Genomic DNA, 14,093 nt, shown 5'->3' with positions numbered 1-14,093 from the left:
TATTTCGTTCCCATGGATGACGTTAAAGACGACTAGGTGAAAAGGTTCTACATCTAGTACACCTTTTACTATGATAGTAGGTATATATGGTATTATTATAATGTTTATTATACATTATTAATTATCACTTACACAAAGGTTCTCGGCTTAACCCAAAGGTAGACTGATAGATAATGCTATTAGCATTAAGTATATTGTACTTTACAAATTGTTACAATAAAGAATTGAAAAAAAATGGAAGGTTCCCTGCAAAGGTTGCGAAGGTCAATTATTACAAAGACTACTACCGCCATCTCACGTAGGGTGAGCAAAACTAACAAAATCTGACATACCTTAGTACACATGCGCTGAAAAAATATCCACACTTCGCAGTTATAGATCTTATGCTCTTATAAATAAATACTAATATGGCGTGGAACAGCAGCGCCTGCGCTGTAACATTGATTTATTTTGTCACGAATGTCAGACGAGAATTTGTCAAGTTGTGTTTGGAAATAAACAAAAATATAATTATTAAGGAGATATGCGGTAGAAATGAGACTAGAAGGTAAATATTCTGATTAATTATTACACTGTTGGAAAGCATGAATTGAATTTCAAGATGATTTTGCTCATTATGTTAGATTTTCATAGCAAAATATAAGTCTCCTGCAAAGATTTTACTGGTCGGAAGCATTGTAAAATAAAGAGTGCTTCAGTCTGATGAGATATTATTCAGGATGCTTAAGAAGTTTATGTTTTGCGCACACAAAAATTCTGTCGTCTTGGTGGTGACACCAGGGGGAAGTATAAAAGGTCCCAATTAGGATTATTTCCCATTATTTCCTGAAATTACTCCAGAAATTTTTAAACTTTAGTATTCATCGTGATATATTATTCATTATTATTATTTAATTTATTGAAAAAAAGCAGAAACAGTTCGTTTTTCAACACGGCCGTACACCCTATAGTACTAATTAACATGTTGTGAGATTACAGCGAGAGATTTAAAAAGACTAATGCTTAAAACCTTAAATGTAACCAAAGCTTGTAAGAAATAAAGGAATTTGTGACCCGTGTCGGGATCCATTGTGACCGCGGGGGATTAGGGTGTTATAGGACGATAATACGCAGGGCTGCTCCCCACTGCACTACTTTGGGGTCCGGTACCTTTGATTTTGTTCGTGACATACGGCTTTGATGCCCGGAGAGCGGAAGGCGCAGCAATTTGAATTTTGTTGAGTATCTATTTTGTAAACTCTTTCAACCTGTTATAATGCTTTAGTTTGTCTTATGTTCTTATATTAAATGTTTTTTTTTATTACTTTTAAACGTTTTCACTCGTAAAGACCACAGGCAAACTCGACGTTAAAAATCAGTAAGTTTCCAATTATGTGCTTCTAGCTTGAAAGTCATGGATGTGTTCCATGCGTAATTTTTTGTTGAAATACATTTGAATTTCAGTTTATTTTATCGATTACATTAAGAAAAATAGGAAACGAGCTGGGCCACCGATACTTGCGATAACTTAATAAAATGAAACTTCGTAAATTTATATTCTCCATCCTGACCGACCGTGTGTATCCCCCGCTTATGTCGGACACCTCGACATATGTACGGCGCACTTGTACCAGCGAGTAATTTGTACTCCATTATGGCTTTATTTTATACACTGCCCTGTAATAAAGTGGGGCTCGATAAGAGAACAGTGTCGTCTTTCGCCAAATGTTCAGGGCGGGTGTTAGAGTAACAATTTTGAAACTACATATAATTGAAGAACGCGTTTTGTTGTATCGAAACTTCAAACTAATATATGTAAAATATTACTTCTACTTTGGTTTAATATGTTATCTAATTTTTTGAGTTATAATTGAGTATAATTCTTTTCACCGAAAATTCGGATAGTATCAAAATATTGAGTCCGTTAGGCACAGTCAACAAAACAGTTTATAGCTAAATTTATAATTCAAGTTAATCTTGAATTATTAACAAATCATGATTGGAATATATATGTATATATATATACATATATAATTTTATTTCGATTATCATTCAAACGTCTATCTATATTAGTACAATAATAGTTGTACAACATGTTCTGCTTTGCGGTTTCCATGTTTTAAATTATTGCTAGCAGGCCTACCATATTCCTCTTGAATTCCCAAATCTCCTTACTAAAATAAGAAAAAAATATTAAAAGCAAAATTTGATAACAAAGAAAATTTCTTGAAGATAACAATAAATCACCTATCAGGGTGATGTATTGTTATTATAATTGTGCCGTGTGGTGCCCCGGCACCAATATAAAAAATAATAGGACCACTCCATCTCATTTCCCATGGATGCCGCAAGAGGCGACTAAGAGATAGGCTTATAAACTTGGGATTTTTATTTCTAGGGCTAGCAACCTGTCACTATTTGAATCTCAATTCTATCATAAAGCCAAACAGCTGAATGTGGCCCCGGAACGTCTACCCCGCAAGGGATATAAACGTGACTATATGAATGAATGAATGAATATAATTACTATTCTCGTTTCTTTAGCTTCGATGCGGGCACTCTATGCATCTAGTACTTTGTGTACTTATTCTTTTTTGGGTGGGTAAATTATGCATTCGGTGCATTGAATGTACTGTTAATAGATATTTTTAAAGGGCGCACCTGTTTTGAGATTTGTAATTGTTATGGGTTTAAATTGCTTTGATGTAACTTTTTGTGTTCTTATTTTGATGATATTTTATTTTTTTGCTAAAAATATTTTTATTTGTGATGTTGTTTAATTGGGAGAGGTCGGAGTTGAAAGGTGTAGATAAACGTATCATGATCAGATCTTGGTCTAGAGTACCCGAGCTTGCATGAAGAGAGTTATGAATGTGGATGAAGCGAAGGAAGTATGCAGAGCAAGTGGAAAGATGTAGCCTCTTAGAAAAAGGCGTGATTTTATGTATGTATGTTTAATTACGATAGTAGCGGACTTGAAAAATTAGCGATGAACAAGCAATAAGAAGGAAGTGATGTTTTGCCATTTCATAGTATCTAAAACTAGCTAAGCCCACGACTGCGTCCGCGTGGAATAGTTATTTTGGGTATCATTGAAGCCCAAATCAAAGGTGAATAAGTTTTTTTCACATTTTTCATTATTTCTTCGCTTCTAATAGTTGAACGTGATGTTATATAGCCTAAAGCCTTCCTCGATAAATGGTCTATTCAACATAAAAATATTTTTTTAATTTGAACCAGTAGTTCCTGAGATTTCCGCGTTCAAACAAACAAACTCTTCAGCTTTATAATACTCGTATTAGTATAGATTAAAGAGATAACAAAGAATTTCGCATCGATATAAAATAAGGTTTAAGACTAAAAAATAAGTAAATCAAAGGATTCTTTGTTTAGGGCGATGATTGGCTAGCAACCTGTCACTATCTGAATCTCAATTCAATCCTTAAGCAAAGAAGCTGAATGTGGTCTTAAGTCTTTTAAAAACTGCTCTCTACTCTTTAAGGGATCATTTGTTGACACTAGTACCAAGGTACAGTTTCATGATGGAACTACATACATACCTATAGTCATATCAATATACGTCCCGTGCGGGGTAGACAGAGCCAACAGTCTCGAAGCCACGTTCAGCTGTGGCATAATGGAACTAGTCATCATTCGTGACACAGTTTCATAATGGAACTACTGATAATAATTTTCATCATTTGTTCCATAGTTACATTTGTATCTAGACTAAAAGTCTATTAATGAAAAATAATAACAGGACGTGCATTAATTTTGAACTGTTCAAAAAAATGTATATACGGTTGAATTGAGAAACCTCCTCTTTTTTTTTTTGAAGTCGGTCAAAAACTACAAACATACAATATTCAAAGAGGGCTAATTTAGAACTGGCTGGAGCATTTTATTTCTCTTATACTTGATGACAACGCCGGGGGCGGTTCTTGTCAAATGAGGTGTGAATATTGTTTCCCCGGGGGTTCCCCCAGAAGGGTCCGCGGGCCCCATGGGGCCCAGACCCCAGCTGTCCAGCTACCCTTTGACAATACTTCAATTATACAGGCAGGTATAGTTGGCAATGTCGATAGTGTGCCGATTAATTGTTTTGTTAGCTGCGTGATAAATTGATGACGCGTGCCTTAACGTTTTGCTTCTGACTTTATTTATTTGTAAATAGTCAAAGGGTTTTGCAATACGGTTTGATGACCATTATGACAACTTAGTACAATCACAGAGGCAGTCTTGTTTAGGTGCGTATGCGAAACGTTTTGTTTCCCTCTGAGTTTTTGGTCCCTAAATGTATTTCAAAGGCTGTGTAATAAATGATTAGAATAGAATAGAGTAGATTTATTCTCAAAATTGGATACAAGGTATCACTTGTTGACGTCACATAACTTAAATCTAATTATAACTACTACCGCTTTCAAAGCGCATGTGTAGAAGAAGCGGCGGAACAAACTACACTGCAGCATTTTCATCGGACGTCAACGTCATTATAATAACTCATAACAAAAATTCAAATCATACTTCATTTTTCTTGTGGCATTCATCATCACCTCTTTGGAGACGAGCCCGGAGTGCACCTTTTTATCCTGGTTTTGGTAAATGAATTAAAACCACATTTGTGTATATGGCTATTATAAGCGCGAAAAAAATATTGTACATTCTTCGATCAATTATAAAATATTTTATACTTTATTACAATAAGGGATTGGCTTATAAACTTGGGATTCTTCTTTTAGGCGATGGGCTAGCAACCTGTCACTATTTTAATCTCAATTCTATCATTAAGCCAAACAGCTGAACGTGGCCTATCAGTCTTTTCAAGACTGTTGGCTCTGTCTACCCCGTAAGGGATAAAGACGTGATCATATGTATGTATGTTTATACTTTATCAAAGTGTGGTTCCCGACACTAATAGAAAAATAATAGGACTACTCCATCTCTTCTCCATGAATATTGTAAAAGGTGCCTAAGAGATGGGCTAATAAACTTGTGATTCTTTTTTAGGCGATGGGCTAGCAACCGGTCACTATTTGAATCTCAATTCTATCTTAAAGCCATATAGCTGAACGTGGCCTATCAGTCTTTTTTACACTGTTGGCTCTGTCTACCCCGCAAGGGATATAGAAGTGAATATGTATGTATGAATGCATCGAAGTGTACATATTATACATATAAATCACAGCAGTCTCGAAAAGACGTGTAAGGCCACGAATTTTAATATTTATTATTTACATACATACATACATATGGTCACGTCTATATCCCATGCGGGGTAGACAGAGCCAACAAGCTTGAAAAGACTGAATGGTCATGGACTACTCCATCTCTTTCCCATGGATGTCGTAAAGGCGACTAAGGGATAGGCTTACAAACTTGGAATTCTCTTTTAGGCGATGGGCTAGCAACCTGTCACTATTTAAATCTCAATTCTATCATTAAGCCAAATAGCTGAACGTGGCCATTCAGTCTTTTCAAGACTATTGGCTCTGTCTACCCCGCAAGGGATATAGACGTGATCATATGTATGTCTAATTTTCAGTATGTCTGCTGCTCACATTGAACCTGGCGTGGGGTCTGCGCCGGGGTCCTCACCACCCCCACGGCCAGAGCCCAGTTGACCGTAAACACCACCACTACAAGCCCAGGGATTCTGAAACCCTCACGGGTGATTCCCAGCTTTTGCATGATGCTAGGTAATCTAAATAATATAATGTTAATGGCGTTGCATTGTGCTATTCATAAATAACTAGAAGCCGCCCGCGATTCGTCCGCGTGGAATCAATCCCGGGGGAACTTCGGGATAAAAAGAAAGACCCAGAATAACATAGCCTATATGTTATTCTGGGTCTTCAGCTACCTACATACCAAATTTCATTTTAATCGGTTCAGTAGTTTTTGCGTTAAAGAGTAACAAACATCCATACTGACATCCTGACATACTCACAAACTTTCGCATTTATAATATTAGTAGGATTATAAATGAGAAAGTAACTTCATTTTATCTATGATGTTTCGAATCATGCTACAATAAAAAAATCTGTATTTATTTTTCGCTTTTCTGGTAACATCTCGGTTATGTAATAGCACAAGCAATCTTCTTGCTTATATGAAGGGCTTCAGTGCATGTACATATTCAAGACTCAAGTAAATCAACATGATTTTTTATTATAATTTCCAGACATATCGAGGAAGACTCCAAGGTTTTAACCCCTGAAGCGCTGGCCAAGATGACCCCTGAAGAGTTGGAGTTCCACTACTTTTCAGCTCATGACTTTGATAGGAATTCCAAGTTGGACGGCCTGGAATTGTTGAAGGTAACATTGTTTGTCCACTTATTCCTCATTCTTTTATGCACATACTAGCGACCCGCTTCGGCTTCGCACGAGTCGCATTAAAACATATAAACCTTCTTCTGAAATCACTCCATTAAAAAAAAGGATCAAAATCCATATATTCAGCCAACAGTCTTGGAAACAATACAGGTTAGGTTTACCTGCAAAAGGTTGCGGAGGTCAGACGGGAATCGCTTCATGTATAAACCTGACCCACCCAATCCAGGATCCTTGGTCAAAGGCATGCACCGGGCTCCTTTTCAGAGTGCAGTTTGTTACCGCTTCTTCTGCACTGACGCCTTGGAAGCGGTAGTAAACTTAGTTTTAAGTAATTTATTTGACGTCAACCAATGTTGTTAAACCATACGTTTTGACAATTATTAAGCGATATGAAGTATCCTATAATAATGAATAAAAATTTTGAATTTGAATTTTGACGATGCAATGGGACTAAAGCCAGGAGGAAGGGGAAAGTACTAATGCAGTTAGATCTTTGTAGGAGCTGCTATATTATTAAGGCGGAGATGACACTAATTCTACTTTTGGTTGCAGGCGGTGTATCACACCATAGAACATGAGACGCCAGATCCTGATAGTGACCCTTCAATAGAACCAGAGGCTAATGACATTGACACTTATATCGGTAAGGAATTGTCGTTACTTGCTATTAAAGATTAGGATTTAAATAAAATTTCTAAGGTTATCTTTAAGCCATTTTGCGAAAATATATACATATGGTCACGTCTATATCCCTTGTGGGATAGACAGGGTCAACAGTCTTCAAAAGACTGATTGGCCACGTTAAACTATTTGGCTGTATGATAGAATTGACAGAATTTGCGAAAATGACATAACAATTTCTCTTTAATAGATAAATATTTTAAAGAAAACCTTTAAATGAAAGTTAACTTAATCACGGGTAAGTTAAATATTATTATCACGCGTTTTTATTTGCGAAGAAAGTATGCAGAGATCGTGGCAAGTGGAGAGAGGTAGTCTCTGCCCACCGCTCCGGGAAAGAGGCGTGATTTTATGAATGTATGTATGTATGTTTTATTTGTATAGTCATCCAAAAATTTGCTGTGCACTGATTTTTTTTATGTGGCATCTTGTTAAATTTGTGACCTGTTATAAAAATAAAAGCATTTGAATTCCGAAGTGTTTTATGTAACAGTCGCTATTTGTTTCATACCAGCTCTGGTGGACCGTACCCTGGATTCTGATGACACAGACGGGGACGGCTTCGTCTCCTACGCAGAGTACCGAGCAGCCAGGTCCAGCCAATCAGATCGCACGCCCAGGGTGGTGGCAGCCAATGAGCGATAGTTATTCCATGTCAGAAACTTAAGTACTTATAATTTTATGAAGCCATAAAGAAAATTTACATTATATGTATGTTAATGTTAAAAATACATACATATTTACATTTTATAGGCTAGAGAGAGCCAACAGTCTTGAAAATACTGATAGACTTCGTTCAGCTTCTTTTTTAATATTTTTTTGGATTAATGATAGAATTTAGATTGAAACAGTGACAGGTTGCTAGCCCATCGTCTAAAGAAGAATCCCAAGTTTATGATTTTTACGCCATCCATGGGAAAAGATGAAGTGGTCCTATTCTTTTTTCTATTGGTGCCGGGAACTACACGGCACAAAATCCCTACGGAACTTGGGATGGGCTATCGATCTGTCACTTTCTGTATCTCAATTGCGTGCGTCTTCGCGTTTTTCGAGACTGTTGTCTGTCTTGAAGGATAAAGCAATAAAGCAATGTGTGTAAATTTTCGGCTCTGCGTTCTTATTTATGTGTTTGACTGTACGGACTCGCATCAAGACGGAGACCACAAGAACTCATAGATAGGTCTCTTTTTCACGGTTTCAACCAATGCTGTCAGGTCTAAACTTTAAATAGGTCTACATAAAGAGCAACGATCGCATTTGAGGACAAAGTTTTTTATTTTTTAATATTAGGGACGTAATATTTTGTGCGTGATCAAGTTAAATAATAAAATTATTCTTTTATATATATTTCCTATGAAGTTTATTTTTTTATTTTCCTGTTTCTCAAACCAAAAAAGAAGGATGCTTTTATAACCGTCGTAGATGTTTTGTTGTTCATACGTAGATGATTTAATATATTTTTACCATTTTCCCAACAATTTTTATATGATAGATGGTAAAAATAATTAAAATGAAAATATGATTCCTAATATTTCGTTATTTTGTTTTTAAAAAAATGTATTAAACGCTATTAAATATTACCACCAATCACAAACATGACTTTAATAAAGCAATATATAATACAAACAAACAAGGCTCTCATATAAATTTTGAGAATTCATTCCTTAGCGTACTTAATTTTACGATCGTATTACTCGTATTACTCGTATTACTATATTTATTTATGTCTCAGAATGGTTCTATCAAAATATGTCAGTCTCTTTCCAATAACAAAGTTTCTCAAAAATACAGTGTACTCCAATATGACAACAATTAACTGTCGTGACCATTTGAGAAATATAAAAAGTACTTAAATTACAAGCGATTTATTTTTATTTGCATTTGTCTAGGAACTATTAGACGAAGAACGCTTTAACTCGTGGCGCGTCCCAAGTCTTGAGTCAGGGCTTGGAAGTTGGGACGCGCGATGGGTTAAATTCGAGTAGGTACATGACCTTTGGTATGAAAATTACAATTTCTAACTACCACAAAAACGTAAACTAAAGGTACACTAACATTTCCATTAAAGACTATACTAGGTTATTCTGCTTGTAAAATATTCAAGAAGTCATTCCCCGCATTTGTATCGTTGTTCGCAGTTCACCCCCCTCTCCCCCCACTCCGCTGCTTCCCTGATGCCCTTGGAGACTTCCTCGTAAGGTTCCAGCTCAATGCTGTTCCTGGAACAAATATTCATTGGTTTTCTGCAACCAATCATCATTCTCTTAGCGTGAACTGTTGGCTCTGTCTATCCCTTGTGGGGTAGACAGAGCCAACAGTCTTGTAAAGACTGATAGGCCACTTTCAGCTTTTTTGCGTAATGATAGAATTGAAATTCAAATAGTGACAGGTTGCTAGCCCTTCGCCTATAAGAAGAATCTCAACTTTATAAGCTTATATCGTAGTCGCGTTTTACGACATCCATGGGAAAGAGAAGAAGTGGTCCTATTGGTTATTTTTATTAATACAAAATAATATATGATGAAAATTTGGAAAGACCGAATTTTCACAGACACGGTACCCAGCTATATGGATTTTTACCCCCGTATCTTATACCTATATACGAGTAGAATGACACTTCTTACCCTTGGAATAGCTTAGCTCCTTGCAGCAGCAGGTCAGCTCCTGACGAGTACATACCAGCCTGTTCTGGCCTATTACAGGACAAGCGGTACAGGCAGCCGTAGTCCTTGCTTTGTTGGCCGGACAGGTAACCCAGGTACAGCAGGAGCTCATCTTCGGTTATGAACGAGGCGTTTTTATTTTCTGTAAGCATGGATAATATAATTTTATAGACGGTTTTATACTCGCAGATCAACCGCAAAGCGCCGCTTTCAATTTTTTTTTGGTATCTATGTCTACTACTATCATAAACCTGAAGAGTTTCTTTGTTTGAACGCGTTAATCTCAGGAACTACTGATTCGATTGATTGATTAAATTCTTTTTGCGCTGAATAGGCCATTTATTGAGGAAGGCTTAAGGCTATATAATATCACGCTGCAACTATAAGGAGCAAAGAAATAATGAAAAAAAAACAGGGAAAATTTATTATTCATCCTTGAGGGCTTCAATGATGCTCAAAATAAGTATCACAGATAAAAAGTCTTGTCGTGACTATTTAGTCTGTCTATCTAGTACAGATTAAAGACGTGCATAAAAAGATATTGTATGTACGAGTATGTTGGGAATTGTTAAAACATCATAATAAATAAAACAAAAATCCCTAACAGAAACCGGAATTAATTTTAATTTTCTATGTTCCCTAATAATTGCCAATCGTGTGAATCGAATGAGCTTTTAAAAATTTGTAAAAGCCCGTCAAAGCAGCATAGGTACATCGACTGGTCATTTGTCGGCTACTAGTCGATAATCCCCTGTCAATGGGATTACTTACGGACATCCCGGGAACATGACAAACGCATCTCCCGGATTGGATTAATACTGGACACGCGCCTGGGCAAGGTGATAGGCAGATGGTCAACCCTTGCTCTTCCCAGTTTTTGTTTGGGTAATCATTCGGTCATTATTGGATTGGATTTTGCAATGGAGTAATGGCGATCGATGCGTGTTGATATTTTGTTGTTTGTTGACGAATGATGAATGAAACCAACGGCAGTGCCGTGTGGTTCCCGGTACCAATACAAAAAAGAATAGGACCACTCCATCTCTATCCCATGGATGTCGTAAAAGGCGACTAAGGGATAGGCTTACAAACTTGGGATTCTCTTTTAGGCGATGGGCTAGCAACCTGTCACTATTTGAATATCAATTCTATCATTAAGCCAAATAGCTGAACGTGGCCATTCAGTCTTTTCAAGACTATTGGCTCTGTCTACCTTGCAAGGGATATAGACGTGACCATATGTATGTATGTATGTATGTTGACAAATGATGGTCAAGCGTATGTTGGAAGTTGGAATACTTATTCGACTCTCAGAACTATATTTGACTGTGTAGTTTATTGCAATGTAAATTGATAATAGTAAATAAATTGACGTCCGGTGAAAATGCTGCAGTGTAGTTTGTTCCGCCGCATCTTGTACACATGCGCTTTGGTGGTAGGTAGTTATAATTAGATTTTAGTGATGTGACGTCAATAAGTGATTCCTTGTATTTAATTTTGAAAATAAACCTATTCTATTCTATCACTATCTTTCCCTCTTTCTAGTTGTTTAATAGAATCTGTATGAGTGACTTTGTCACTTTTGTGACTTGTCTGATAAGTTACCTTCTGGCAACTTTTTGCGGAATATAAATTTACCATCAAGACTTCTTCCATAGTGGTGACCGCCCTTCCAGGCTCCTGCTCCGAAGAAGCCTGCCGCCAAGATCAGAGCCTTCAGCACGATGAGTATCACCAAGTTGGTCAGGTTCAGGCTGAGGACCTGTTAGACAACGTTCGTATATCAAGTCTTTATCCTTTACGGGGTAGACAGTGCTTACAGTCTCACAAAGATTGAAAATTCAGTTGTGTAGCTTATAGTTGGAATTGAGATTTAAATAGTGACTGGTAGCTAGCTAGCCCATCGCCGAAAAGAATAATTACAAATTTATTAGCCTAACTTGTAGTCGCCTTTTACGACACCCATTGGAAAGAGATGGTCTTGTTCTAAATTGCCGGGTAATAATATTTTATTCTTTTTCTGCTTTTGTTTTCTCGCTTTTTTACAAATTGGATGTGTAAATCATTGATCCAACACGGGTTAGGTTTACCTGCAAAGGTTGCGGAGGTCAGATGGTTGTTGCTTCGTGTAAAAACCTGACTCAACCAATCCAGGATCCATGGTCAACCCCGGCTTCCTCTCCAGTGGTGAGGATGCAACCGGACTAAAGCCAAGATGAAGCAAAAGAAGAATAACGTCCTACGACAGATTCCACAATTTTATCCTAATCTTATACGATTTTTTTGTAATGAGTCACAAGAAGCGTAAATACAAAATGTCTTATATCCTTTTATCTTTTGAATGAGATAGGGATTCCCGTTATGCCTTTCGCCTTCTGACTCATCAAAAAGGTCTAGTCAGGCTTATCAACGAATTCCGTATAAAAATTTAGCGAAACGTTATACATTTTTGCAGAATAGGGACATATCTATTTATGCCTTTAAATTTGAAATTGTTTTAAATGCCTTAGAGAAAATTAGCTTATTTGTTTACGTTGTACAATTTTTTATTATTTTACGGAATATTTGAAAACCTACCTCTGTAAAATACTTATAAGTTATACTATACATCGCTTGAATAAAACAAATGATTGCCTACTATTCTAACTTAATACCTTAGAATTTCACAAAAAAAAGCTGAACATAAACATGCGTGCAAATTAAAAAAAGAAGTGCGATACGAACCTGCGTTACGCAGTCAAAACCAACCTGGCTGCTCCCCGTAGACCTGGCGATGAAATCCTTTGCCATGCCGCTCACAATCTGACCACCTGTACTGCTCAGGAAGTTTCCAGCAGTTTCCATGAATGAAGACCTATACATTGTATCATTTTCACTGTCAACCCTGTCACTTTTGAACGGCACAGGAGGTATTTCCCTCGGGAGTAGCGCGTTGGTATCGATTTGCTTTGGAAACATCTTTTTCGCGTATTGGGGCGATGAGTAAGCTCCGGAATGTTCTGCGGTGGCTAATAAAACGAATGACAGTAGGAAGATAAAGACGACCATCTTGGATGAGGTCCAGGGTACCACTGGTAGGAAGCGGATGGTGCAGGGTGTTTTAGGTGGTAGTAAAGTATTGTCCGTATTTTTATCTCTTGCCGCCTCCTTTGTTTGTGGTACGCACGATGACATCCGCTAATGGTTCCATTGTTGTTGCACTCTAGTGGCAGGGTTTTATTCTTGTGTCGAAAGATATTATTCAAATAAAAATTGCAAAAAAGATAATACTTAAGAAACTTCTGCTTATAATATTTCTACCGTAAATTGTAGGACCCGGGGTATGAGGGTAAATACTTGTACATACATACATATAATCACGTCTATATCCCTTGCGGGGTAGACAGAGCCTACAGGTTGAGGTTGAGGTTGCCCTAAATACTTGTATCTGTGTATTTCAGGGCAACCTCATGATCTTAGTTGTGTTGCTCGAGATAGATTCATGTGCTTTGGTATTATCTGACTATAAAAATCTTAATTTAGTCATATAGGTGTGCAGACAAATTCTAAGTAGATGATGTTTATCATCATCTTAGTTGTTAGATTTGAATGGTAGATAAATCTTACATCTTTTTTTCTGACTTATAAGGACCTTTTTATTAGAAAAACAGAAAAAAAGCTGAAAGAGATTTCTTTAGAAATAAGCTGAACCTATATGTTTATCTGAGTTTATCATTCTTACACCTTTTCTGTGTACATCTATACTAATATTATAAAGCTGAAGAGTTTGTTTGTTTGAACGCGCTAATCTCAGGAACTACTGGTTCGAATTGAAAAATTATTTTTGTGTTAAATAGAACATTTATCGAGGAAGGTTTTAGGCTATATTACATCACGCTGCAACTATTAGGAGCGAAGATATAATGGAAAATGTATAAAAAAACGGGGAAAATTATTCACCCTTGAGGGCTTCAATGATAGCTAGTGAGTTAATAAATGAAACAAATAATCATAAGGCGGTGAAAATGGAAAGCGGCGACGGCCCCGTCTCTCGTTAGCCGGCGGCAAGCTGCCGGAACATTCATATTTACCTCCGTAATGCTTGCGGTAATACTTCGCTGTTACTATTTGGGACAGTTTTGATAACTGTGACATAACTATGTTACTGACACTGTCTGACATAATTCCCTAGATGCTCAGTGAAAAATTGGGCGAGTTGATTTATGAAGTTTAGCTGTAGTGACGAAATTACTTTTATAGTTTTTTATTTTTTGGGTAAGATTCCCCCCTGTTTCAAGTAAAAACCTGACTTATCTAATCCAGGATTATGGTCAAAATACTCACTTTGGGCTTCTCGTTAGGGAAATGTAACAGTTTCAAATGTCAAGAGGATTTAATGATGCTTGTTGTGAACCTACTATTTTTAAAACAACCTTTTTTTTTATACGTTTTCTTT

At 36.8% G+C, this 14,093-nt stretch overlaps 2 protein-coding genes across 2 annotated transcripts; one reads left to right on the top strand and one right to left on the bottom strand.

Annotated features, from left to right (window-relative positions):
- Positions 1-467: 467 nt before the first annotated feature.
- Positions 468-7,810, top strand: LOC106130460 (multiple coagulation factor deficiency protein 2 homolog). The gene is made up of 5 exons (XM_060948307.1): positions 468-547; positions 5,522-5,675; positions 6,161-6,296; positions 6,867-6,957; positions 7,510-7,810. Exons 1-5 carry the CDS (start codon positions 535-537, stop codon positions 7,638-7,640), a joined length of 525 nt encoding a protein of 174 aa, XP_060804290.1. The 5' UTR covers positions 468-534; the 3' UTR covers positions 7,641-7,810.
- Positions 7,811-9,102: 1,292 nt separating this feature from the next.
- LOC106140545 (uncharacterized) lies at positions 9,103-12,709 on the bottom strand. The gene is made up of 4 exons (XM_060948030.1): positions 12,383-12,709; positions 11,297-11,420; positions 9,620-9,800; positions 9,103-9,214 (listed from the first exon to the last, which is right to left on the bottom strand). Exons 1-4 carry the CDS (start codon positions 12,704-12,706, stop codon positions 9,103-9,105), a joined length of 741 nt encoding a protein of 246 aa, XP_060804013.1. The 5' UTR covers positions 12,707-12,709.
- Positions 12,710-14,093: the final 1,384 nt, after the last annotated feature.

This window comes from Amyelois transitella, chromosome 15 (genome assembly GCF_032362555.1).
Source record: "Amyelois transitella isolate CPQ chromosome 15, ilAmyTran1.1, whole genome shotgun sequence".
Lineage (NCBI taxonomy): Eukaryota > Metazoa > Arthropoda > Insecta > Lepidoptera > Pyralidae > Amyelois > Amyelois transitella.
The sequence above is the reverse complement of the archived record's forward strand: the minus strand, read 5'-3'. Positions and strand labels throughout refer to the sequence as shown.